This window comes from Fundulus heteroclitus, unplaced genomic scaffold (assembly GCF_011125445.2).
Source record: "Fundulus heteroclitus isolate FHET01 unplaced genomic scaffold, MU-UCD_Fhet_4.1 scaffold_456, whole genome shotgun sequence".
Classification (NCBI taxonomy): domain Eukaryota; kingdom Metazoa; phylum Chordata; class Actinopteri; order Cyprinodontiformes; family Fundulidae; genus Fundulus; species Fundulus heteroclitus.
Window position 1 is genome coordinate 41,179 of NW_023396875.1, and position 23,894 is coordinate 65,072.

The 23,894-nt window shown below is 38.1% G+C and overlaps 1 protein-coding gene across 5 annotated transcripts in view; it reads left to right on the forward strand.

Moving 5' to 3' along the window:
* atp11c (ATPase phospholipid transporting 11C) overlaps positions 1-23,894 on the forward strand; it is a 77,250-nt gene that overhangs the window by 40,640 nt on the left and 12,716 nt on the right. For all 5 annotated transcript variants that reach the window (XM_036131737.1, XM_036131738.1, XM_036131740.1 and 2 more), the window contains exons 4-23: positions 4,895-4,975; positions 6,039-6,146; positions 8,858-8,986; positions 9,321-9,409; positions 10,801-10,851; positions 11,273-11,337; positions 11,412-11,493; positions 11,573-11,717; positions 13,194-13,391; positions 17,034-17,204; positions 17,495-17,685; positions 18,303-18,374; positions 18,474-18,547; positions 18,647-18,750; positions 18,871-19,052; positions 20,230-20,496; positions 21,987-22,164; positions 22,255-22,357; positions 22,470-22,615; positions 22,841-22,900. In XM_036131737.1, the coding sequence (XP_035987630.1) occupies positions 4,895-4,975; positions 6,039-6,146; positions 8,858-8,986; positions 9,321-9,409; positions 10,801-10,851; positions 11,273-11,337; positions 11,412-11,493; positions 11,573-11,717; positions 13,194-13,391; positions 17,034-17,204; positions 17,495-17,685; positions 18,303-18,374; positions 18,474-18,547; positions 18,647-18,750; positions 18,871-19,052; positions 20,230-20,496; positions 21,987-22,164; positions 22,255-22,357; positions 22,470-22,615; positions 22,841-22,900 (2,496 nt within the window). The remainder of the gene's footprint in view (positions 1-4,894; positions 4,976-6,038; positions 6,147-8,857; positions 8,987-9,320; positions 9,410-10,800; positions 10,852-11,272; positions 11,338-11,411; positions 11,494-11,572; positions 11,718-13,193; positions 13,392-17,033; positions 17,205-17,494; positions 17,686-18,302; positions 18,375-18,473; positions 18,548-18,646; positions 18,751-18,870; positions 19,053-20,229; positions 20,497-21,986; positions 22,165-22,254; positions 22,358-22,469; positions 22,616-22,840; positions 22,901-23,894) is intronic.

Sequence of the window (23,894 nt, forward strand, 5' to 3'; positions counted from 1 at the left end):
AAAAACAAAAAAAAACACAAGACACTCAAATCTGATTAAATTGTGGAAATTGCTTTTTTTCATTTTCAATGTCATAAATACTGGCAAGGTTGTAACAAGACACATGTACTGACAGGACTAGTTTTTATACCTGCAATCATGTAGTTCATTTATATGCGAGAATACCGTGTGAAACTTAAAGCCCCACCATGCACTTCTTAAAAGCTAGCAAGTTAAAGTGATACCAGAACACAACAGTATGGGGAACAATCAGACCAGAGTTTGAGAGCTCCTCTTTGATATTAAATGTTCTAAATGGGCTGCAGGGACATGTTAAGAAGTACTCAGCATGCAAACCTTGCAATTTTACCGGTCCGTGTGTGATCTGATCTTTGCCTATGGGCATGAGAAATAAAGTCGTGACTGAAAGAGTGAGATCCTGGATACAAGTGGCTGAAATGGGCTTCCTCTGTTGGCTGACTGTGCTCACCCTAAGAGGTGAGGAGCTGCATTCTCCAGGGAGAACTGCTGCTCCTCCGGATTGGTGCAGACCCAGAAGTAGCTGTAGGGACAATATGTGTCTAATGGCGTATGAATGCCTCGGGGTCCCTTAGAATGAACTGGAGAGTGTCATTGGAGAGAGAAATGACTGGGCTTCCCTCCTAGACCTGTTACACGCAGGACCCAATCTCTGCTAACTGGAACATCATAAATGTGTGGATAAAGAAAAGTAGATTGAACCAAAGCTCTGTCTGCATTTATCAACACAAATACGGTATATAGCTGGCTTAATGTTTAACTTATACTCTCACTTGAAGTGGCTTTACTCAAATGTAAACAAACCTTGTATGAACACACTGGCTAACGTGCAGACAAGTGTTGTGTTGAGACGAGTTCCTTAGTCAGTATGTATTTACTCACCAGTTCTGCTTTACACAGCATTTTATGACTGTGTTTCAACTAAATGCTGTGTTACAGCAGAAATAATCCACTGGAGTTTATATGTTTATACAGTTTCATAATGATTTAATTAGTTTGTTGATCGTCTATTTTCACCACTGTCTTCTACAAAACCCACAAAAAAAAACACATGTGACCATTTTATTTGGTTTATTCTAGTTCTATATAGGTGACATTTTCAAAAGCCACAACATGATAAGATAAAGTTCTTTATGATAACATGCTTTATTGTTGAATGAAGTAAAAAACAAAAATAATAACAACAACAGAAAAGGTTTTGTTTAAATAATTAAAAATACTGGTGCATACTTGTACATTGTGTACAAACCAAATTACCGAGTTAATTAAATTATGTAGTTACAAATTGACATCTCTAGCTACATCAGTTTACTCCTAGTGTTTAAATTTGTCGTTTAACCATGTTGCCCACATGATCCTGAACTCTGTGAGCTAAGAAACAAACAAGACCTTTTTCTTTTCTTTGCTCCAGTTCTTGTTAAATTTTATCTCTCTATGAAAACACCTAAAGGTTTAGCCATGTTAGGAAACGATGGGCGCTAGACAGCATAAAGTTCTGATGAATTTCAGAATAAAATCACAGCACCAACTTGGCTAGCTTGACTAGTGTAAACAAAATGGCGACACAGAAACACGAGGTAACAGAGGGGCTTTTGGAGGATTAAATAGGATATTTAAGAGCACGGACAGCGAGTTTTGCCCTAAAAAATGAAAATCATGGCTGTTTTTAATCATTTATGAGGGATAGCAGCAGGAAGGACCTCATGAACTTCTGTTCTCGTTAGTGGTATTTCCGCAGCCAGAACCGAAGCTGCACCCGTTTCCCAAGGAGCAGTGTGAGTCGGGGTTTGTGGCAAACTGGAACTGGATCAGGACTGGAACCCGCACCAAATTCAGTGTGAGCCCGGGGTACAAAAAGTACATAATTACAAACCCTCAGCGGAGCCAACTCAGTACTTTGGCAAGGTTTAAAACCGGATTGGAACCGCTCAAACACCTGACTTTTATCCAAATAAGAACCCAATTAATGATAAAAAGGTTTTCTCCAGAACCTTGGAGAGGAAAGGGAATTTAGAAAGTGGCTGAAAATTAGACAGAGGAGTCTAAGCCAATCTTTTTAGTGTACCACCGCATGCTTAAAACTCAAATGAACAATTTCTATTTCTGTTGCTTTCAGTGGAAAGCAACAATACTGTATGACGACAATTCAGGGTAACAATTCAAATTCAGCTGTGTTGAGTTCCAGAGCACACCTGTTATTCAGAGTTTTGAATTTTTAACTCTAGCTTTCAGTGGGTTATCTATTTAAGCAAGTTGTCCTGTCCATAAAGGGAAACTGCTGATAATGAGCAGCCTAGAAAGGCCACAGGTTTTAAATAATTCAATCATTTTAAGATGTTTACTAGTAAGACCTTGTTCTAACACTTTTCTAAACCTTTTAGTGTCATATTGCTCACACTTCCTATCGCCATAATAAGCATTAAAACAACCCTTTGCAAATAAGCTTTCATGACAAAACCTGCAACTATTAACAAACCAATTAATGCAATGAAACACAGGTACAACCCTGTTTCCTCTGTTCCTATTTAAATGATAAAAGGTATCATGATGCTTTAATAATAGTGCCAGAAGCTTTTGAACTCTGAATTAAAATAGCTTTGTGGTGAAATCAAGGTGAAAGCAGTCTTCCAGATTTAGCTTTTATACCCTGACACTAAAAAAAGCTCCTACCACCCTCAATTTCTTTTTTTAGTCCTTCATTGTACACTTAAGATAAACCAACTTAATAGAGCTGAGAATTTCCAAGTCAAGGTTATTTATAAAGCGCACTTGAAACAATCGCTCCTGACCAAAGCACTATAGTTTAAAAATAGAAAAGAAAAGCGAAGTGCACTGTAAAGCCTGCTTTGCATGCTTTAGCTTCAGCCTGAGCTGTGTGTGGCCTTCTGAATGCTAAATCATTTGGGTGCATCCATACATCTCACTGTGATAGCAACTTAGGTTTTATCTTCCTGCTTCATCAATTTCCGTACATTGTAAGGAAGAGCATCCGGCTCAAAATGCATTGAAAAATGTGTCTTTGACTCACATATCTCCCAAAGTCATACAAATTGTAGATATGTGTTTATATAAGTTGTTCCTGTTTGGTTTCATTTGTTTTGTGGTGGTAAATAATAGTTAGGTAGAAGATCCTTAAAGCGGTGGATTTTCATAGAAACAAAAGGCTGAATGAATGAAGAGTTCATAAGGGATATAAACAGCTTCAGCACCTTTCTCAATTTTGATCACAATAATATAAGAGGGATAAGATAAGACTTATCCATCAAGGGGGAAATGAAATTGTCATAGCAGCAGACAGAGTAAAAGGTGCATCTAAGGAGATAATTTGGGAAATTAATAAGATAAACAAATAGTGCAAATAGTACAAGGAAAAAAAAACATCAAAACTCCATTATCTAAAATAAACCATCTACATAGAAGGAAGAGACATAAATGAGGTGAAGCATGTACATATTAGCAGTATAGTACATTTATAGTTTTTTATAGTTTTTCTGCGCTGTGGCAGCAGCAGCCTGCTGCTGAAGGAGCGGTCCAGAGCGACCACAGCATCGTAGAGGAGGGGCAGAAGGCATTGTTAGCGATTGATGTCAGTTTAGCCAGCGTTCTCCTCTCCTCCACCTCCGCTGTAGAGTCCAGGGAACAGGCCATAACTGAACTGCTAAGGGAAGTGATCTGTGACCATGTTAATCGGTTTATAACTCAAATGTTTGGAGAGAACAATGCTTTACAATATTCATTAATCCACCTAGCTTACAGTAACCTGCAGCACCGAGGCCCTTAAGGCAGGTATGCGTGTATCATTTGTAGGTACTGTATTCACACTGCTTGTTTTGAATTTTGGAGCGTTATCTATACATACAGGGTCTGAATGTCTTATGGATAATTGAGTATTCCTTTCAGTTCTGTCCAACCAAAGAGATCCGCTGTTATAAACCTGACTGTGACACCACTGCTTCTTGTCAATCTAATTTCAAGATACTTTATACCCAAATTTGCTTGCAATATCTCTTGTGTAGACTTGTAGCTTTGTACTTGACCCGTGGTTCTGGGTGCATGTGAACAGGTTGTTCCATAAAAATTAAGGCTTCATGTTCCTGTTGACTTGGGAAACCTTTCCAATTCCCAGAAATTATGAAACTTTCCTGTAGCTCTCCCTAGAATATAAACGAGTTGAGCATGTCATGTCTGTGCACGCTGCCATAATGAAACTGGCTGTGCAGCCAGAGAGGAGAGTTAGGTGGAGCGATGTGGGGGGGGGGCAAATTTACATTCTGCAGGACCATAAATATGCCACAGTAAATCCATTAGATGATTTATGGGGACTCATGAGTGCATATGACTAGTTGTCTTGTTAGACATTAGTGAAAAGCATTTTTTTTTTTTTTTTATGGCGGGCTGAGATATTACCAGATCTAAACTCATGGGACGCACATCGTGCAGCTTCTGAGCATGCACACATTGTACTTTAAGATTGCCCTTTGCACAGCTCTGAGAAGTGGGGGGGCAACGGGAATTTGACAAAGCTCCTTGCTGGCCTTCCACTATGCCTTGGCAGAGACACTAAAGTGTTGGAGCGCCTGCAGATAAAGCACTCTGTCCCAGGCTCTCTTGATTAAAAGTTCCTTGGCCCAGAACCTCCTTTGCTTCCTTTCGAAATATAAATACCTCCCTCATGTTTCTCGTTGTGGCCAAATATGCGATATGGTGTAAGCATCTTAGAGAAATGGATTACACCTTGCATTCGGATTTAGCCATCTCCTTTTAACCATTACCACACACTGTTCCTTCCACAGAAATAGCAAGAGGAATTTATAAATGAGGTGATTGCATGCCCCTTTTTCTGTTTACGTAAACTTTTTATTTTCTTGCCCTGCAGGTGATAGTGGACACCCCCACCAGCCCCGTCACCAGTGGCCTACCTTTATTTTTTGTCATTACAGTAACTGCTATCAAACAGGTAAGACCTACTGAGGCCGATGCAGATAACAGAAACCTTTTTAGCTCTCTATTGCCATGTTCCTCATTTTCTCATTGGCTTGTATTGCATTATACCCCCACTCTCCATACAACACATTAAGTTCTGTTGCCTGTCCAACTCTCCTGCTGTTTTTTTTTTTTGTTTTTTTGTTGTTTTTTGCTGCATAAAGTACTTGACTAATGCTCTCTCGGGTACTGTATTAATGTTCTCTGCTGGCGAGTTCTGATTGGGGTGAAGATGAAATGGGCTCCAGGGAAGTGTGAGCAAATGGAGAGCGAACGAGCGAGCCAGTCTATTACAGAGATACAAATTATCAAGGGGAGTGTCTGTTTCTTCATCTCGGTCGCTGCAGTGTCCCAGCGTTAGATGTATTGTTTTAGGGTTGGCTTTTTAGCGGGTCTACTGCTGGGACTTTGAAATGCACAATAGTGGGTGGACTTCCCTGCAAAAATAAAAAGGATCCGCTTATATCAGTGCACCACTTTTAGCCAGGTTTTGATGTCGGACTCCAAGGAGGTCGGCCTGAGTTTATTACTGTGACTGAAGTGATTTACACTGCCTGGCCTCATCCTCTCCCTGGTGTTATTCCTCTATGTTAATTAACCAGACTTTCTCCTCCTATCACCTTTCCCTGTTATCCCAGATTTTGGCTGCAGATCAGTCTTGGCATGGATTGCACTCTTTCTTTCCACCCTCAGCATCTCCTGTATTTTCTTTGCTATATTTTAGGTATTAACTAGATTTTATGTCTTATGTGACTGCAGAAAATGTTGTATTTTGTACCTGACTTAGGTATTTATTTGATGGTATGATGTTCAATAGTTATTTTGGACAATTAGCATTAGTCTGTCATCTTACAGGCACTGTTGTTTTGTCATGTTCAGAAGTCAGAACTGTATTAGTCCCCCACTGTTCCACATTGTGTGACTTGGTATTGTTCTCATAGCTTTCTGTCGCATGGGTAGTAATGGCCCCATGAAAGTTGATTATTTTTAATTTGCTCAGCAAATAACTCTGTTTTGATTTTGTCACATTGTCACAGGGATATGAGGACTGGCTACGGCACAAGGCTGACCGTGAGGTGAACGAGTACCTGGTGACAGTACTAGAGGATGGCCAGAGGATACGAAAGCAGAGTGCGAAGATCAAGGTAATTTTACACACATCTTGACTTAGATCAATAAGAATAAATAGAACAATATTTCTGCAGAGAGAAGCATTTTGTCGTGAATTATAACAATCAATGTCACTTTGGTAATACACCTGTTCTATTATCATTGAATAATGTAATGTCAATGTTAAGAGTTTGTTGCTCTGTTAACTACTTAACAGCAACCTAGAAAATAATTTAAGTGCACAGAGGCTGCTAAGCTCAAGATATCCAAAAGTTTCAAGCTGTCACAGTTTCAGAACTGCTAAGGGTTCCCATCATACCATCTTAAGGTCTTTAATGCTCTTATTGAGATGCGAGGGAAAGTAACACAGGGACCAAAGTTTTCTCTACTATCTGAAGCATAGAGTAAAACAGTACCACCCTTCCACCACATGTTACTGCACACTATTAGTTGGCTGATTGGGGGAGAAAAAGGCTACTATTCTGTTCTCACCAGTTGTTGACTGAATAAAAAACATTCTGTAATATGCAACTTAAAGTATTTTTTAACAATTTTTTTGGTAATATTGAGCAGAATGTTAGCTATAGGATCAGAAGAAGCGTTTACCACCACTACATATATATATATATATATATATATATATATATATATATATATATATATATATATATATATATATATATATATATATATATATATGGGCAGATGTCATTCCTTTGTACCATACTGATCTGTAAACTGCTAAATATTAAATTGAAGGCTAGTGGAGTCTAGCTTTTTTTTTGGGGGGGGGGTTGGTTCATACTTCTTCATTTAGGACTTTTGTAGTTGGTTAAATAAGCAGGAACATTTTACAAAACCAGTTAAAGGAAAGTAGTTGGTCATGCATTTGTGGTGTGTTTTCTCATAAAAATGTCTGGCAAGCATTCCCCAAAGATGATGAATCGGTATATTTTACTCAGGGTTTTGTGCAAGCTATAGAGGAAGTTACCATCCTGAAAGCAGAGGATTTGTTTTAAAAAGTGGAGACTGCTTTATTCACCGGACATGCGGTTACTGACATCATCACTCTCTTGTGTGTGCAATGATGTGTCCATGCTCGGTATGGAAAACAGCCCACTCCTCTACTCCCTCAGTGTTATAGTAATGCATTCATGCACCGAAACATGGTACTGTCTGATTATGTGAATCAGTACTCTGTAGTACCGATGGGATTCGCTATAAAAGTACTGAATTTGGTACCCATCCCTAGTTAAATAAGCTGCTCTTTACCCTAATAATGAATAATATCTGTAATGCAGAACAGAGGTGCTGCTGCACACAGAATTTCCATAATAAATTTTCTCCATTTCCGGCTCTGTGGTAACTTTTCCTGCAAGCTGAACTCTTGTGGTGTTTGTGCATTCACAAACAGACGAGAAGCCATCTCACACTGCAGTATTATGGTTGAAGCCATGACATACCAGCTGTGACGAAAGCAAGAGCTAGAGCTTGGCGATTTGGGCCCAATATCACAATATATTGATATGTTCACCTAGGTAATGATAAATGGACAATAACACTAACCCACCCCCGCAACGTACTTAACAGCTGATCCTTTTTCCCCTCGACCAGCTGTACCACTGCCTTAGCTTCAATATTTGAAATGTCCTCCATTTTTTTCAACCTTAGTCTCATTCACTTCTTGTTTCAGACTGGATGGGGTAGAGTCACGTGACTACAGACGGTACACGAAGCACAGCGAGAATAGTCTACCTATACGCAGCCATAAAAGGATTAATAATAATAAAAATACAGACATTGGCAAAATGACGTTGGTTAGTGTTCTAAACCTGTGGTGTTGCTAAATGTTTGGTTCATCACCCAGGCCTAGCAAGACTTGCAGAGCCCACAGCCGAACCAAAATAAACGTTGCGGCGCAGGAGGACACATGCATAGCTGGTGCTATCGCTTCTGTTTTGTCAGACTCCAAGAAGCAAGAAGCTTAAACCTGTTGTGGTTTTTCATGGCGTCTTTCAACAGTAATACTGTATATAACTTGCTTTGCACTAAACTGAATTATACATCTGAATCAAGCTGAATGTAAACATCACTGATAATGGAGAAAAATCAGCTGACATCTGTATGACTATCTGTAGCATTAGATCAGGTCAAACTCCATACATCTTTTCAAATGGAAGTTGGAGAAATCCCATTGACAAGAGGGGACTTTCCCAACAGCTGCACATGTTACATTCAGGTACAGCTGGTGAAGTAGGTTGGAGAAATATGAATTCAAAAATTATTTAAACAGGTTTTATTCTTAAATATAGGCACAGTCATATTAAAAATTCTAAACGTTAACATTAACCCTTTTTCAAGGGGTTTTATTGGTCTAGAATCTATCCGTCCAGGCATAAGCTATGGCTATAACTAATTTATACATTTAAAAAAATGCAGTTCTATACTTATAGAGTTTTAGAACATTATAAATGAAACTAATTTAATTTCAGAAATTGAAAAATGGGTTTATTTCTGACCAAATAATTTTTTTTTTTTTACTAATAATGTCTTTTTTTTTTTTTTTTACTAAAGCTTACTGAAAACATACTGTGACTTTAAAACCGGAATACGTACCAAATGATGATCTTTTTTTGTACTGTTACACCATTTTCTTTTATTCATTCTTGTGCATCTTGTCTAGAAGTTTTTTCTGTGTTATGCTATTTTATTTTATGTTACTACTATTTTTTTCTTGTGCCTTCAGGTTGGAGACATTTTGGAAGTAGAAGAAGATGAGACCTTTCCCTGTGATTTAATACTCCTGAAGTCCAGCCGAGAAGATGGCACATGTTTTGTTACCACAGCAAGCCTGGATGGAGAGTCCAACCATAAAGTGAGATGTGCTGCTGTCCATCTCCAGCTAATTTCGTTAACCTATAAATGCCCTGGATCATGGGAAGACTGGCTTGAAGTTTAAATCAGTGTTAATTCTTAGAGTTACAAACCAGATATCATTAAGTGGTCACTGTTCTTTTAAAAGTGGTGATCTCTCTCTGCTTTTAGACAAGTTGTCTCATTCTGTATTTTTCTGCATTTCCAGTGATTGTGATATCAGTATCTTTTGTATATCTTTCTCTTTCTGAATGAGAAAGAGATCAAGAAGTTAGGATGACCGCTTGACCTCAGTGACGACAGGCAGTTCTGACTCTCTTTGTTCCACCTTCTAGACACACTACACAGCGTCAGACATAGAGAGCGAGCTGCATTGTATCAGTGCCACCATTGAGTGTGAACAGCCTCAACCGGACCTTTACAAGTAAGTCCGTCTCCATGTGGTCTTAACAGATTTGCATGGCATGCTTATGATGTCTGTGCTGTGCTGGTTTAACACAATGCCATATGAAGTGGGAAGAATAAAGTCAAATAAATATACCTTACAGATAATACGCCGATAGTTGAAAAAAGGATATTTTAAACACTTGATAAAAAAAATGATGACCTTTTATCACTCTCTGACATTGAATCAAACTAAACCTTTTCTGTTATAGATCAGTTAGGATTAATAAATAATATCAGAAAACATAATAAAAGATACATTTTTAAAAATGTTTTAAATTCAAAATCAGGAGTTTGTATCCTCCGTATTTGGTGTAACTTTCTATTAAACTGTATACCATACCATATTTATTTCTAAAGCACTTAAAATACAACATAGCAGCTGACTGAACTGCTGTACAAATACAAAAACAACAATAAAACAGTAAAACAACTTTGCAAAATAAATAAAAAAAACACAACAAATACAAGGAAAAAGTGCAATATAAAGACACAGTTATTAACTCACTCTGGGTTGAAAGCCAATAAAAAAATATTTCTTTTTAAACAAGTTTTAAAAGCAGAAAGAGATGCGGCCTGCTTGACCATCAGCGGCAGCTCATTCCACAATTTAGGAGCCAGAGCTGCAAAGGCTGTCTTCTCTGGATTTATACAACCTTTTTAGAACTGCTAAAAGCAAAATGTTTAAAGGAAAAGCAATATTAATGTGTTAATTTGGAGTTTGAAGAAAGAAAAAGCATCCTCTTTTAATATGTTTGCATTTAACAAACAAGAATAATTTGGGGAAATTCTAACTGGCCACAAACAGGAAATGTTGGGTCTGTTTTAATGTCCCTTCAGGAAGTGAGAAAACAATGGTTGCTTTTTCTATATGATCTGTATACACAGTTGGGATTGTGTTATCAGGCTTGCAAGCGTCCCTCTTTTTCCTCCAAAAATAACAATGACTATTGTGTCTAGAAATGTACATTTTTGTTTCATTAACCCACAAGACATGTTTTCGGAAGTTATGTTTGTCCCTGGGTACCTTTGTAAAGCCTAGTTTAGCTGCTTAGATTACTTTTAGAGTAAAGGTTTCTTCCTCACTAGGTGGCCTTTCATCCTATGTCATTGTTTGTTCTTTCCCAAATTGTTTATGGGCATAATAGTCTTATTGTATACAAACATTTGAATAAAATAAAATATATATTTCACATTCTTTCAAAAAATGGCTTTCTGATATTTATAGTCAAAAGAAATAACGTTGGTAACCAAGTGACTGAAAGCAGTAAAGCCTTTATTTCTATTTAATGTCGGTGGGAAGTGGTTTCATGCAGTGTATGTAAATATCTGGTTTGTCATATATTCTAAATGGATGTTACTTTGTTCCAGATTTGCTGGCCGTATGCACATTTACATAGACAGCGAGGAGCCTGATGTGAGGTGAGAGCTCTGATGCACAGCCATCCCAATCCACTTTGAATGGGAGCAAAATCAGAACACAGTTCCTTAAGCACCCATTTGTTTTCCTTTGCATCTCTAACAAATCACTTCTCTATTGATCCTTCATTGCAAACAAGCATTAACATTAAAACCGGCTGGCAGGGGTTTAGCCGCTGCTTTCAAAGCACTCCCACTGGCATTTCTCATTGACTACTTTGTGTTAGCCACAAACAAATTCCAGTGTCCTTCTGAAGAGCACATGGGGTGTAAACCTGGACTGCAGCCCCACTGCCACTGTGTTTGCTAGAACTGATGCCAGATCCCCTGCCAGATTCCCATTTAGAGAATACAAGGGTGTGTGAATTGCACAGCTCCTGAATCACAACACAAGTGTTTAATCCACTGATGTGATTGTGTGCAGATCTTTAGGGCCAGAAAACCTGCTGCTGAAAGGAGCGAATTTGAAGAACACTCAGAAGATATGTGGTGAGTCAAACGAAAGTAGAGCATCTCAGTGGTTTCTTATGCAGAATGCTGATCTATCTTTTTCTTTCCTCAAGGTGTTGCAGTTTACACTGGAATGGAAACAAAAATGGCCCTTAACTATCAGGGCAAGTCTCAAAAACGGTCCGCTGTCGAGAAGTAAGTTTGTAGCAAGGAGTGCAGACAAGTTTAAACATCTCGGATTTACTGTTTGTCGTAACTCGTAGTGCTCTTTCAGGTCTATCAATGCCTTCCTCTTGGTTTACCTTTTCATCCTGGTGAGCAAGGCGTTTGTGTGCACCACACTTAAGTACGTGTGGCAGACCAAGCACGATGAGCCGTGGTACAACGAGAAAACAGTGAAGGAGAAGGACACTAATCAGGTGTGGACATTGTTTTTTACAACATCGATGAAACCATTGTTCATGATCTCAAAACTTGAAAGAGAAAGTGATGTGGCTGATAAATTACTGCCCCAAAAACAAAACTCATATCATGAGTTAGAAAACACCATTACAACTTTTACTTTAACTTAATAGTGGATTTGTGTAGGTCTGCCCATAGAAAACCTGCAGTCACGTCATAACAGAATATCATCATGCGTACAACATACGGTTGTGTTAGATTGGCCTAGTCAAAGTTCAGAGCTTAAATAAAGGTTCTGTGACTGTTGTATTAATCTTTGCCCTAAAGTCAAAGTGACCTGTTGCCTCTCGGACGCAGGGCCAGGAGACAAGATGTCTGTGTATGTAATCCACTCTTACTGAGTGCAAGGCCGGAGGCCGCTGCGTAAATACTGTACGGCTGGCGATTGTCTAGGATAGACTGTCTTTGTTTTGTCTCCTGCCAAGGCCACTGTGCAGTATTAGGGAGACCCGAAAGCGAGGTCGGGCAGAGACAGGGCCAGATGCTAGGCTGCAGCCGCGCGATGCGAATACTTTGTCCATGTAAAGCTCTGCTCTGTTTCTCAATAAAGTGCTGGAACTGTATCACTCCACTGTCTCCTTCTTCAGTAATTCAGGGAAGTCAGTTATCTGTTCAGAATTCCCATAACAGTGACACAACATGTTAACACTCTCCATCAACTCTGACTGAGCTTAAGCTGTTTTACAAAGAACAGTCAAGAATGTCCGACCTCCAGATGTGTAAAGATAATAGAGACAGCCTAAATGATTTGCAGATATAATGTCAATGAAATAACCGTTGCCTGCATGATTCATTCTCGCGTTATTTGTCCGTTCAAAAACACACAGGTGTCTCTTTGCCCAGTCAGCTCGGAGAGTTTTGGTGAAATTCCCTCTTTTCCTCAAACCGATTCAATGGGAACAGTCCCAGATTGCTAAGTGCAAATTTTAAACTTCAACAGAACATTGTGGTGCTCTGTAACCCTGCATATTTACTGGTGACAACCTTTAGGTCATTGCTCCAGCTATAATATTTATAAAAAATAATGAAAACACTAAACATGGCACAGTCCTTATGGCCACTGCTTTTTAAATGAAATTATTCTTTACAGCGTTAGATCCTCTACATAAACCTTATTTTTGTTAATATCCTCCATACCCAGTTTAAATGGTGAATATTTATACAAATGCAGAAGTTAAGTAAAAAACAAAAAGATAAATTCAGATTAAAGGTATTATTAGTCACACTAGCTCAGACAACATTTATGTTTACATTTCATAGTGCAATTAATTTAGTTGTTTTTATTAAGTATTGTTTTTAACCAAATAATCAAAATGTATGTGATAATTTCTTTGCAGAAATACTAAAGAATAGTTTAGAGGATGCTTGGTTTTAAAGATTTTGAAATCTCTGAATACTTTTAACTTCATTCTTTTGTGTTTTTATATCAACAGTACCTAAAAATGTTCACAGACTTCTTATCCTTCATGGTGCTCTTCAACTTCATCATTCCGGTCTCCATGTACGTCACGGTTGAGATGCAAAAGTTCTTGGGGTCCTTTTTCATCACATGGGACAAAGATTTCTACGATGCTGAAATCAACGAGGGGGCGCTGGTCAACACATCAGACCTCAACGAGGAGTTGGGACAGGTCAGGCTTGAGGACAAATTCAAATGAGGCTTTTAAATCGCTTTTTCTTTCTTTTAATTAAGAATCCTATCTAAACCATATGTCCTGTTGATGATGATATATTACCAATGTATAGGTTAGAATCAACATCTGGCAGATGTATTACTGGTTTTCACGTACATATTATTGTGCAGAGTATTATAGCCCTCAGCTGTCCAGTTTTTATGAAGGTAACAGAGGGAGTTTAATACGCTGCTATTAGCTGGTTGATCAGTGGGGCAACCTGCTCTGGTAGAGCCTGCAGCTAACTGCTTGCCAGCTATAGTTTTATAACAGTCTTACTGCAATAAGAGTGTTGGGTTATGCTTCTTTTCTTTACACACTGTGACTGTTTGGGTGTATTGCAACTGGAAATATTTCCAAAGAGCATTTCTCTTCTTTTGTAAGAAAAGAAAAAGTTCAGGATTGCAGCAATGGATGGAGGAGGTGTGGCTCTGGGTTTCTCCATTCTCTATTCAGCTTTAGTCGTATCGCTTTTTTTTCTACCTAATTAAAAGGACTTCAAATCACAGGAAGATATGACAGAATACTTTAGTTGTTTTCAAAGTAAAACGTTTTAAAACCCTTTTCTACCTTGATGTCAGTAATCAGCCCATTCCTAGTCTGCATAAAACTCCTTGTCAGGATTTAATTTATGTGCAGTGTATAGGATTATTAAATACACCAGATTAATTACGTTCAGATTAAGTATTGAAATGTTGATATGAAATGTAGAAATCAATCACAAATATATCTTTTTTTCTCAATTTTACCCCTAAATTATCATACCCACTTTAGTTATAGAGCACTTTAAACAGCCACAGTATAAAAGTGCTGTACACAGAATAAATTAAACAGCAGTCACAATACAATAATAAATGCAACTAGAAAAATTTGCATTTCCTGCGAAAATGCACTGTGAATGCAGATACCTGAATGACTAAGCAAAAGATGCAGAAAATCTTTGAAGAAGAGAAAAAATAGCTGAAAAGCACTGAAGAAGTTGAAAAAGTTGAAGAATTTGAAAGAGTTGAAGAATTTGAACATGAAAGAACAAAGCTGAATGATTAGAAGAAGAAAAAACTGAGGGAATGGCACCAAACATTTCCTAACTCATTCTAAACACTGAATTGTTTAACAAAGCAGAAGTAGAACTTCAAACTTGAATATACTGTAGCCATATGTGGGCCTGCATTTCTAGGAGTATAAGGGGTTTCGCCCCCATTGAAAAGCGTTGGATGTTTGACACCTCCTAACTTGGAGATGCTTTACGCGACGAGGCCCAAATTTATTGTGGAGCATTCTGTATAAAGGAGGTACAGACTCTATAAAGCAGAAGTTTGTAGGACCTTCCTAGAGCTACTTCCGGTTTGCAACATGCTAACCGTTAGCCGTTAACAGGGTTGTGTTCAGGATCACCGGGTCAGTTTGGTCCAAATCCTGTACTGGGAAGTGCCTCGAAAAGGGGTGCCAATACTTAATGTCACCAAACGTGACCAAAGTTCATGTGTCAGATCGGCCTCCTTTAGCAACTCAGCCTCACCACAGCTGGGCCCAGAACTCAATATTTGACCAAAATGGTGTGAAGCGCCATTCCCACGGGTGGGTGGTGCTGTGTTGGCCAATTGGGTCGTGTCTGGGCATCATGCCAGGTCCTGTTGGAAGCAAAGGCCCAATAGGAAAGCATGTGAAATCCAAAATGGGACAGAAAAGTGACACATAACTGATAATCACATGAAAAATTTTAAATGTTAAGAAGAAGTGACTGCGAATTTCAGATTCCTACATTAATCACAGCCACTGCAGTGGGTGTCGAAAGTTGCGATTTTATCCCAATGGAGTCTGTCGCTCTGGTCAGCAGAGTTCCGTCGTCATGGAAACTCACTCACACCTGCAGCTGACCATTCTACCGAAGTGCAGAGACTTTGCTCAGACTCTGCCTCATTGGAATAAAATGGAATACTTTGCCTCAAACAACGCTCCATATCTCCTGATCCGTAGATGGTAGAGACGTAATTTTTTCTGTGTTTATTTCGTAACGGATAGGACAACAAGACAAAATATCCGTTTTTGCTGGAAATATTTTAATAAAGGCGTAAAAAATTATGTTCTATAGGGTATTTTTAAGGAATTTCAAAAATCCTCTAAAAACCGAACAAATTGCTCTAGCTGAAAAAGTATTAGAGATATCAAAATAATTCTTTCGCTGTGAGTATCAGCAGGCTTTTGAGGACTATGTTGCTCATTTTAATGTTTGTACAAAAATCGGTGTAGGCACAGCAACGATGTAAAATAGTGGATCATGTGGAAAAATGCAGCTCGAAAGCATTTTCAGGATTTTGCACATTCGCTACTCCCGAACAAATTTTTCCTGCGGCAAAACCGTAACAGTTATCCAAAAAATTCCTTTTTTGTGAATGCCAGAAGGGTTGGGACATTCATGTGTGAAAGTCTCATGCCTGTACATCAAACGGTTTAGGAGTAGCGACGATGGGAAAACATGTGATGTTTTAGATTTTCAGACGTCATTTTTCAAAAGCGCTCCATAGGAAATGAATGGGGGAGGTTTCGGGTTTGTGTCGCTCTGAGGTGATTTGTGAAAAATATATAAATGCTACACCAATGAGGGTTACATTTCCTGAATCCAGACAAAAATTCCTACGTTTTGATGTATAATTTATGTGGATAGGTTGAAAATTGAACGAGTGAAAAGAAGTTGTTCGGAGAAGAAGAATTTGTTGAAATTCTAGAGTGTGCACTCTATAACTGCCTCCTTGACGACCATAGCAACGCATGTTATTTGCTTAATTTCTTGAAAAGCCAAAATTATTTTAAGGAGGTACTATATGAAAATGGTAAAAGATATGAAAAAGCTGAAACATACCATAATAGCTGAAAGATATCATTACATTTTAAAAGTTGAATGGCGTTTCTAGCTGAAAGTAGGCTGAAGCAGTAAGCTGTCAAAAAGCAGCTGAAATGAGCTGAATTTTAGTGAATTACATTCATTTCCTATGGGAGAAAAAAAAGCTGAAAATTTGCAGAAAAAGCTGAATATTTTAAAAAGTTGAAAAGTTGAAAGTACAAAAAGATATAGCCATCGATTCCAGAAGAAGCTGAATAGTTTAAAAGTTGAATGGTTGAAATCGGACAAAAACTGTAGGAGGAGAAACGAATCAAAGAGTAACAAAACAGTAAAACAGTAAAAACGTGAAGGAGGATCTCAATAACTGTGAATGCCTACTGCATTCACAGTAATGAGCTCAAAATAAATAAAACAGCCCTGTATTAAAATAATAAAACAGTCAGAATGAAGTAAGATTTTAAATGTAATAATTAGAAAACATTAAATTTAACATACCTCAGATCAGGGGTGTCCAAACTTTCCTTCATGTGGGCCAAAACAGTAAAGTCAAATAGTGTGATACATATATAATTGCAATACATTTGAAATGCCACCAATTATCTTTTTGTGCTACTCCAATTAGCACAAAACAAAGCTTCTTTTCAGCTGTTGCACTTAAAATGTTTAATAAAAGCTTTTTCACCCTTTGACTCTGACAAATGCATAATTATTTTCTTCTGATTTTGCATCCCACCCCTTCTCCGTCATGTTTCCCGCAGGTGGAGTACGTCTTTACAGACAAGACCGGAACGCTGACTCAGAATAACATGGAGTTCATAGAGTGTTGCATCGATGGCTTCCAGTACAAGCATCGGGAAGGGGCCTCAGAGTTGGACGGGTTTTGCGTCACAGATGGACCTGTAAACAAAATACAGCAGAAAGCTGGCAGGGTGAGTGTTGTGTTGCCCCACCATCTGCTATAAAAAGTCACACAAGCAATAACATATGGCCATTATATAGCTCATTGGTCAGAAAGACCCTCCATAGGTCACCCATGTGGAGCCTCTTTGTCATGTCAACATACGCAGTTGACAGGGAGTGGAAAAAGTGGCTGTGCTCTGGACACAAGCGCCTGATACTACTTTGTAGTTTAGTCAGCAAATTTGAAATTAGTTAAGTTTGTTCAGCATTTGTGTTATTTTAGTTTAATAAATATGTTGTGTTTTTGTTGTGTTATTAGGAGAAGGAGGAGCTGTTTCTTCGGGCCCTCTGCCTGTGCCACACTGTCAAAGTGAAGGAATCTACAAATCACAACCTAGACCAGGTAGATGGTTTAGGGGTCCATGAGGAGGTGCTAGACTCACCACAGAAGGAGAAGGGCTTCATAGCTTCCTCGCCTGATGAGATTGCTCTGGTTAAGGGAGCCATGAGGTAAAAAAAAAAAAAAAAAAAGCTATTGTGAAATAATCCATTTGAACTGAAATTAACTGTTAAAATCCTTAAAATTGTTCCTGTTTTTTAAAGAATAATTTTGTCATTTACAAAATTTATTGCATAATCATTAAAGTTAATTTATTTTCAACCATTCGCACAGATGATATGTTCCAAGTGTTTATTTCTATTCATTTAGATGAATATGGCTTACAGCTAATGAAAACACAAAATTCAGAGCTGCAGTTATCCCTGGTGTAACATGTTGTCCTTCCACTCAATTTCCATTAGTATTTGTGAACAGTGGACCCTGAGTTGTCAGTGTCTTTAGCGATGAGCCTTTGTTTTGTGCCCTTCTGTGTGGAAGGAGTCCATGACTGTCTGTTGGACAACTTTCAAGTCAGCAGTCTTCCCCTCGATGGAGTAGGGCCTGACATAATGTCTCTAGGACTGGAGAATCTCTTTTCATTGATCTTATTTTACATTCAAATTTTCTGAGGAGTTGAATTTTGAGTGTTCATTAGTTTTAAGCCTTAATCATCAAAATTTAAACGAGGTAAAACACAAACGCATGACTAAGAAATGGCACATTATCTGTAATTTGTCTCCATCTGCAGGTATGGCTTCACGTTTCTGGGCCTTGAAAGTAAAGAGATGAAAATTCTTAACCGGAATAAAGATGTTGAAACGTAAGTCATAAACAACCTTCATCAGTACAGTTTCATTGATGCTTTTGTATTTCTTTTTTTTTTTTTTTCTAATTTGTTGTCGTTTTGTGCTCCTTGAAGGTATGAGCTACTTCACGTGTTAAACTTCGACCCTGTGAGAAGGCGAATGAGTGTAATGGTCAGACCCAAAACAGGTGAGCTTAAGACTAGTTTGATTAATTGCATTTTTGTTTGATGTACTCTTTATGTTCTACCCTCACCATGTCTATGTAAATTTTTATATTTGTATTCAGGTGAGATATTGCTCTTCTGTAAGGGAGCAGATTCTTCCATCTTCCCTCGAGTCAAGCAGAACGAGGTGGAGAGTATACGCACGCATGTGGAACGAAACGCAATAGTGAGTGAGAAACAGATGGTCTTTCTGCCCATCCGAACTGTTGTAACATTTTCACCAAAAAATCTCACGTTTGTTTGCGGTGACCTTTTTTTTTTTTTTTTTTTTTTTTGCTCTTTTCAGGATGGTTATCGCACGTTGTGTGTGGCTTACAAGCTCCTCAGTGCAGAAGAGTATGCAAAGGTGGATGCAGACTTGAGAGAAGCTAGACTGGCTCTGCAGGACAGAGATGAGAAGCTTATGGCTGTTTACAACCAAGTCGAGACTGAAATGACTCTAATAGGAGCTACTGCTGTGGAAGATCAGTGGGTGTTAAATCTGCAGATAGTCTTGATTTTACAGTGTTTTTAATGTATTTTGAATTATTTTCCTTTCATCAAGATTAATTGTTGTATAATTTGCAAATCTCCACGCTGGATTAATGCTATTGACAAGATTCTCTAATCTCCTTTTGTCTTAACAAACTTATGGGTTCCTTTTGTTATTTTTTTTTTTCTCATTGTACTAAACCTTTACAAACTTATACTGCCATCATGTGGTTTTGTGGTCCTCAGCAATCAAAGACTTCCAAGTTGATAAAACAGATAAATTATTTGTTTTATGAGCACTGCTTATAAGGGAAATTACAAAAAGACAGAAGAAACTGGAAATAAAAAAAAAAAAAAAAAAAAAACATTTTTGACAAATCAAACAATTATAGAGGATTAAAAACTTAGGAGATACAATCATGTCATGATTAAAAAGAAAATGGATATCAAAATTAATAGGGGGAACAATCCTAAAACTAAAAATTACCATTTTTGGTCAGTTGTTTCATAATTTAGATCATCATAGATATAGAAATAAATGTAAAATAAAAAAAAAACTAACTAAGACTAAAATTATACAAAGTGTCAATCCGTAAAATAGATATATAATCAATATAACAATCTAAAAATTGTAATGTCTTTAAATAAATACAATCCTAATATATATATCAGCCTCTTCTATTCTAAAATAAAGCTTTTCAGATCATTGGACAGAAAATATCAATTATTTTTTGCAAAATTATAGTTATTTAGTTTGACATAAGATGACTTGTTATTAGCTGTAATGTGCCTTTTCAGAAATATTCAGCGTACAACTCCTGCCCCTCTAGTTAAAATGTGCAAAACAAATGGCAATAAAACAAGGACATCGTTTCTGGCTTCTTTTAGTGTTTTTTGTAGCAAACACAGCTAAAATGCTGTAAGTAAACATTAAATTGAATTATATTTATGAAGAACGACCTATAACCTGTCAAATAGTATTTTATGACACGGTGGGATCCCAACTTCAGGTTTGGAACCCACTGCTCTGATCGAGACGGTGACATCTCATAGAAAACTGAACTTCATTGGAGTGACATTTTCATATTCAGTTGTTTTCTTAACCTTTTTTTGTTTTTTTACTTAGTGAAGTGTAATTATTGTCTTCTAATGTACTTATATGTTTCACCCAAAGGCTTCAGGAAGAGGCAGCACAGACCATGGAAGCTCTGCAGGGAGCAGGCATGAAGGTTTGGGTTCTAACGGGGGACAAGATGGAGACGGCGAAGTCCACTTGCTATGCTTGTGGATTGTTTACGAAACACACAGAGCTGCTGGAGCTAACGTTGCGCACTCTCGAGGATGGAGGAAGGCGGCGGGAGGAAAGGTTGCATGATCTGATGTCTGAATACCATAAGAAAGCTGTTCAAGATGCCCCACCAGTAAAATCAGGAATTACCAGGTTGGTATCTTAACATTACTAAATAATAACCTTACAAAAAAACTTAACCTTTTCACATTTTGTCTACTACTTTCAACCAAAAAGCTCAGTATGTTTTATGAGGATTATTATTTGTGTGGTAGTGACCCAAATCTCTGTGTAATTGTGTAGTGTTAGGAAAAAGATGCATGGTTTCCAAACTTTCTAAAAATCTGACAAATGTGGCATACGTCTATAGTCAGCCCCCCTGAGTCAATATTCTTATAAAACCACCTTTTCTGGCAGCTTTTAGGGGAGTAACTCCAGTCTTCGAGATCCAGTGTCCTGGAACATTTAATCTACGTTCACACTGCAGGGAAATGTGACCCAAATTTGATCTTTTTGTCCATATGCGACCCAAATCTGTATTTTTTTTGTTTTGTTTTTTTCATGGCAGTTTCAAAGGTCCAATTCTGATCTGTTCAGCCCCTGAAAAATCCAATTTGGGCCACTTCCATATGTGGTACTAATTCGGATACTTATTGGATTTTTTTACCAAAGGCATGTCTCAGACTGGTGTTTTTGCCAAATATTTGCCAAACAGCTCAAGCTCAGTCATATGAAATGGAAAGTGCTTGTGAACATCAAGTTTCAAATCTTGCCACACATTCTCACTCTGATTTGGGTCTGGACCGATCTGACCTGGTCATGCTAACACACGAATACTTCGCTCAAGTCCTCGAGGGCCCGTGTGCTGAAACCTTTGCGTGTGCCTCAGGACAACTTTATTTGTCATTTTGTATGCACAGAGTCCGTACAGAACGAAATTTTGTTGCATACAGCTTGTAAATTGTAGTAAAATTAAATTACAGTATAAGGTGCAGCAGTGATTTAAAAGTAAACAATTTAAATGTAGACAATGCAGGAGAAGTCAGGTCCAACACTTGTACATCAAATTGCTCAATTACCTCCTCCTGAATCCTTCTAATGACTTAACTTAATTATTTTATTCAGGTGTGTTGACACAGAGACACATCCTGAAACCTGCAGGACACTGGACCACAAGGAGTTTGACATCTGTGTCCTAAACCATTCCATTGTAGCTCTATGCTTAGGTTTGTTGTCCTGATGGAGGACAAACCTCTACCCCAGATTCAACTCTTGTCCAGCCTCTCGTTTACAGTGACTACTTTAAAACTCCTGACCCAAAAATGTGCACTTCAGCAGAGCTCTATAGAGCTTCATGTTTGTAGGAGATGGGACGTATCTCAAAGCTGTAGGACACCGGCCCTCGAGGATTTAAGTGACCAACTCTGACCAGCTTTCCTTTCCCTGGAGGAGAAAAAAAAATAGCAACCCCACAGTTGAACGCTACTTTGTGTTTCCGCCACATTAAACCCGAATAAAATACATTCATGTGTGTATAGTGACAAAATGTGAAGCATGTAAAACTGCTTGAAAAGTAGGGCAAGGCACTGACTGTCAGAATGTTTCTATCAGAGGTTCTAACTCGTTCCTGCTATGTGTTGTAGGAGTTGGTCTGTAGCAGGCAATGATTATGGCTTCATCATCGATGGAGCTTCCTTGTCGATGGTGCTCAGCACATCCTCTGAATCCAACTCGAACTGCTACAAGAAGCTGTTTCTGGAGATTTGCAAGAACTGCACGGCTGTGCTCTGCTGCCGCATGGCCCCTCTGCAGAAGGCTCAGGTCAGCTCAGCTCAGTTCAGGAAATTGGATTTATCACTTTAACAGCAAACACTTGGCAACACGCAGCTCTCCATTTTGCCTCATCTTTAGATTGTTAGACTGGTGAAGAACTCTGAAGGCAGCCCGATTACTCTTTCCATCGGTGATGGAGCAAATGATGTTAGCATGATTTTGGAAGCTCATGTTGGCATTGGTAAGAAATCACTTTAAATGTGGGGTAGCCACAATCCTTTACTGCAGGTTACAATTAACCTCTAAATCTAAATCAGCTTTGATGATGCAGATTTTTTTTTCTGCTGTTTCAGGTATTAAGGGTAAAGAAGGACGGCAGGCAGCAAAAAACAGTGATTATGCGATTATTAAGCTGAAGCACCTCAAGAAACTTTTGTTGGCCCATGGACATCTTTACTATGTTCGCATTGCACACTTAGTGCAGTACTTCTTTTACAAGGTAAGCAAAGCTAATATTTTTGCTTGTGTGAGGTTCTGATCACCCCGCTTGGTTCATGTATATGCAAAACTTGTATTTGCAAAGCTGTTTACTAGATATGTTTCATTATTAATTTATTTGTTTTTGTGAGACATAAATTATAATAACAGATGAAAAGACATTTGGGTTAAAGTTGGACTGTACACATAATTATGCACAACTCTTTCTTGCCCTTTTCGTCCACAGAATCTTTGCTTCATCTTACCTCAGTTTTTGTACCAGTTCTTCTGTGGCTTTTCCCAGCAAGTGAGTTTTTCCTTTGCAACAATGAGGTTTGGAAATGTTCTGAGCATTAAAGATGACTGAGCCCAGTTCCCCTCAAATTACCCCATCACCCATTATCCCTGTGAAGTTTGACCGCTGCTAAAGCAATCCAGACCCACCAGGTTTTGCCGCATCGAGCATCACTGTGGTGCAATCTTGGTGATGTTTGTGTAGTGAGATTTTTGATCCAATGCATGACTGAGAAAGGTACAATAAGAATGGAGGTGTGGGTTCACCACACCACTGTGGTAAAAAACTAAGAACGGAAGAAATCTGTAATTTGCTCCCTTACAGATTTCTTCTGTTTTTAGTTTTTTACCACATTCATTCTAATATCAGACAAACTAAAGACCTGAGTAAATATAAAGCTGCAATTTTCAAATGATTCTTTTTATTGAGGGGTAAAATAAAAACAAAATTAACCTGGCCCCATGTGAAAAAGAATCGCCCCCAAAATGTCATAAATGCTTGTGCCGCTTCTTTACAGAATAGACTTGATTCAGAAACATGGTTGGATTTTGACAATTTGTTAGACCTTTGCAAATGAAAGAATGATAATAATGTGGTCACGGAGGAGGAAATTCACTTATTTACAAGAAAAAACTTAAAAGTTAATTTTACTGAAAAAAGGGATATTTTTCCCACAATTTAAATGCCTACATTTACGACATTAAATCTAAAATATTGTACATTAAAACATGCCATTTCAACCAGGTTATTTACCAAATACTTAATATACTATATACTGCACGTTTTACAAAAGTAGATTTGCGGTCACAAACAAAAAGCAAGGAAAAAAAAGGAAAGTTAGTTGATACTCCTGCCTTTAGGTGCTTCTGTGATCTCAAAATGATAATTTTCAGATAGGGATAGGTTGATTTTGATGTTATTCCTCAACAAACATTATTTGCATTTACTTGGTTGTCTTTGCTTGTAAGAATACATTGATATGAAACATACAAGTGCAGAACAAGGA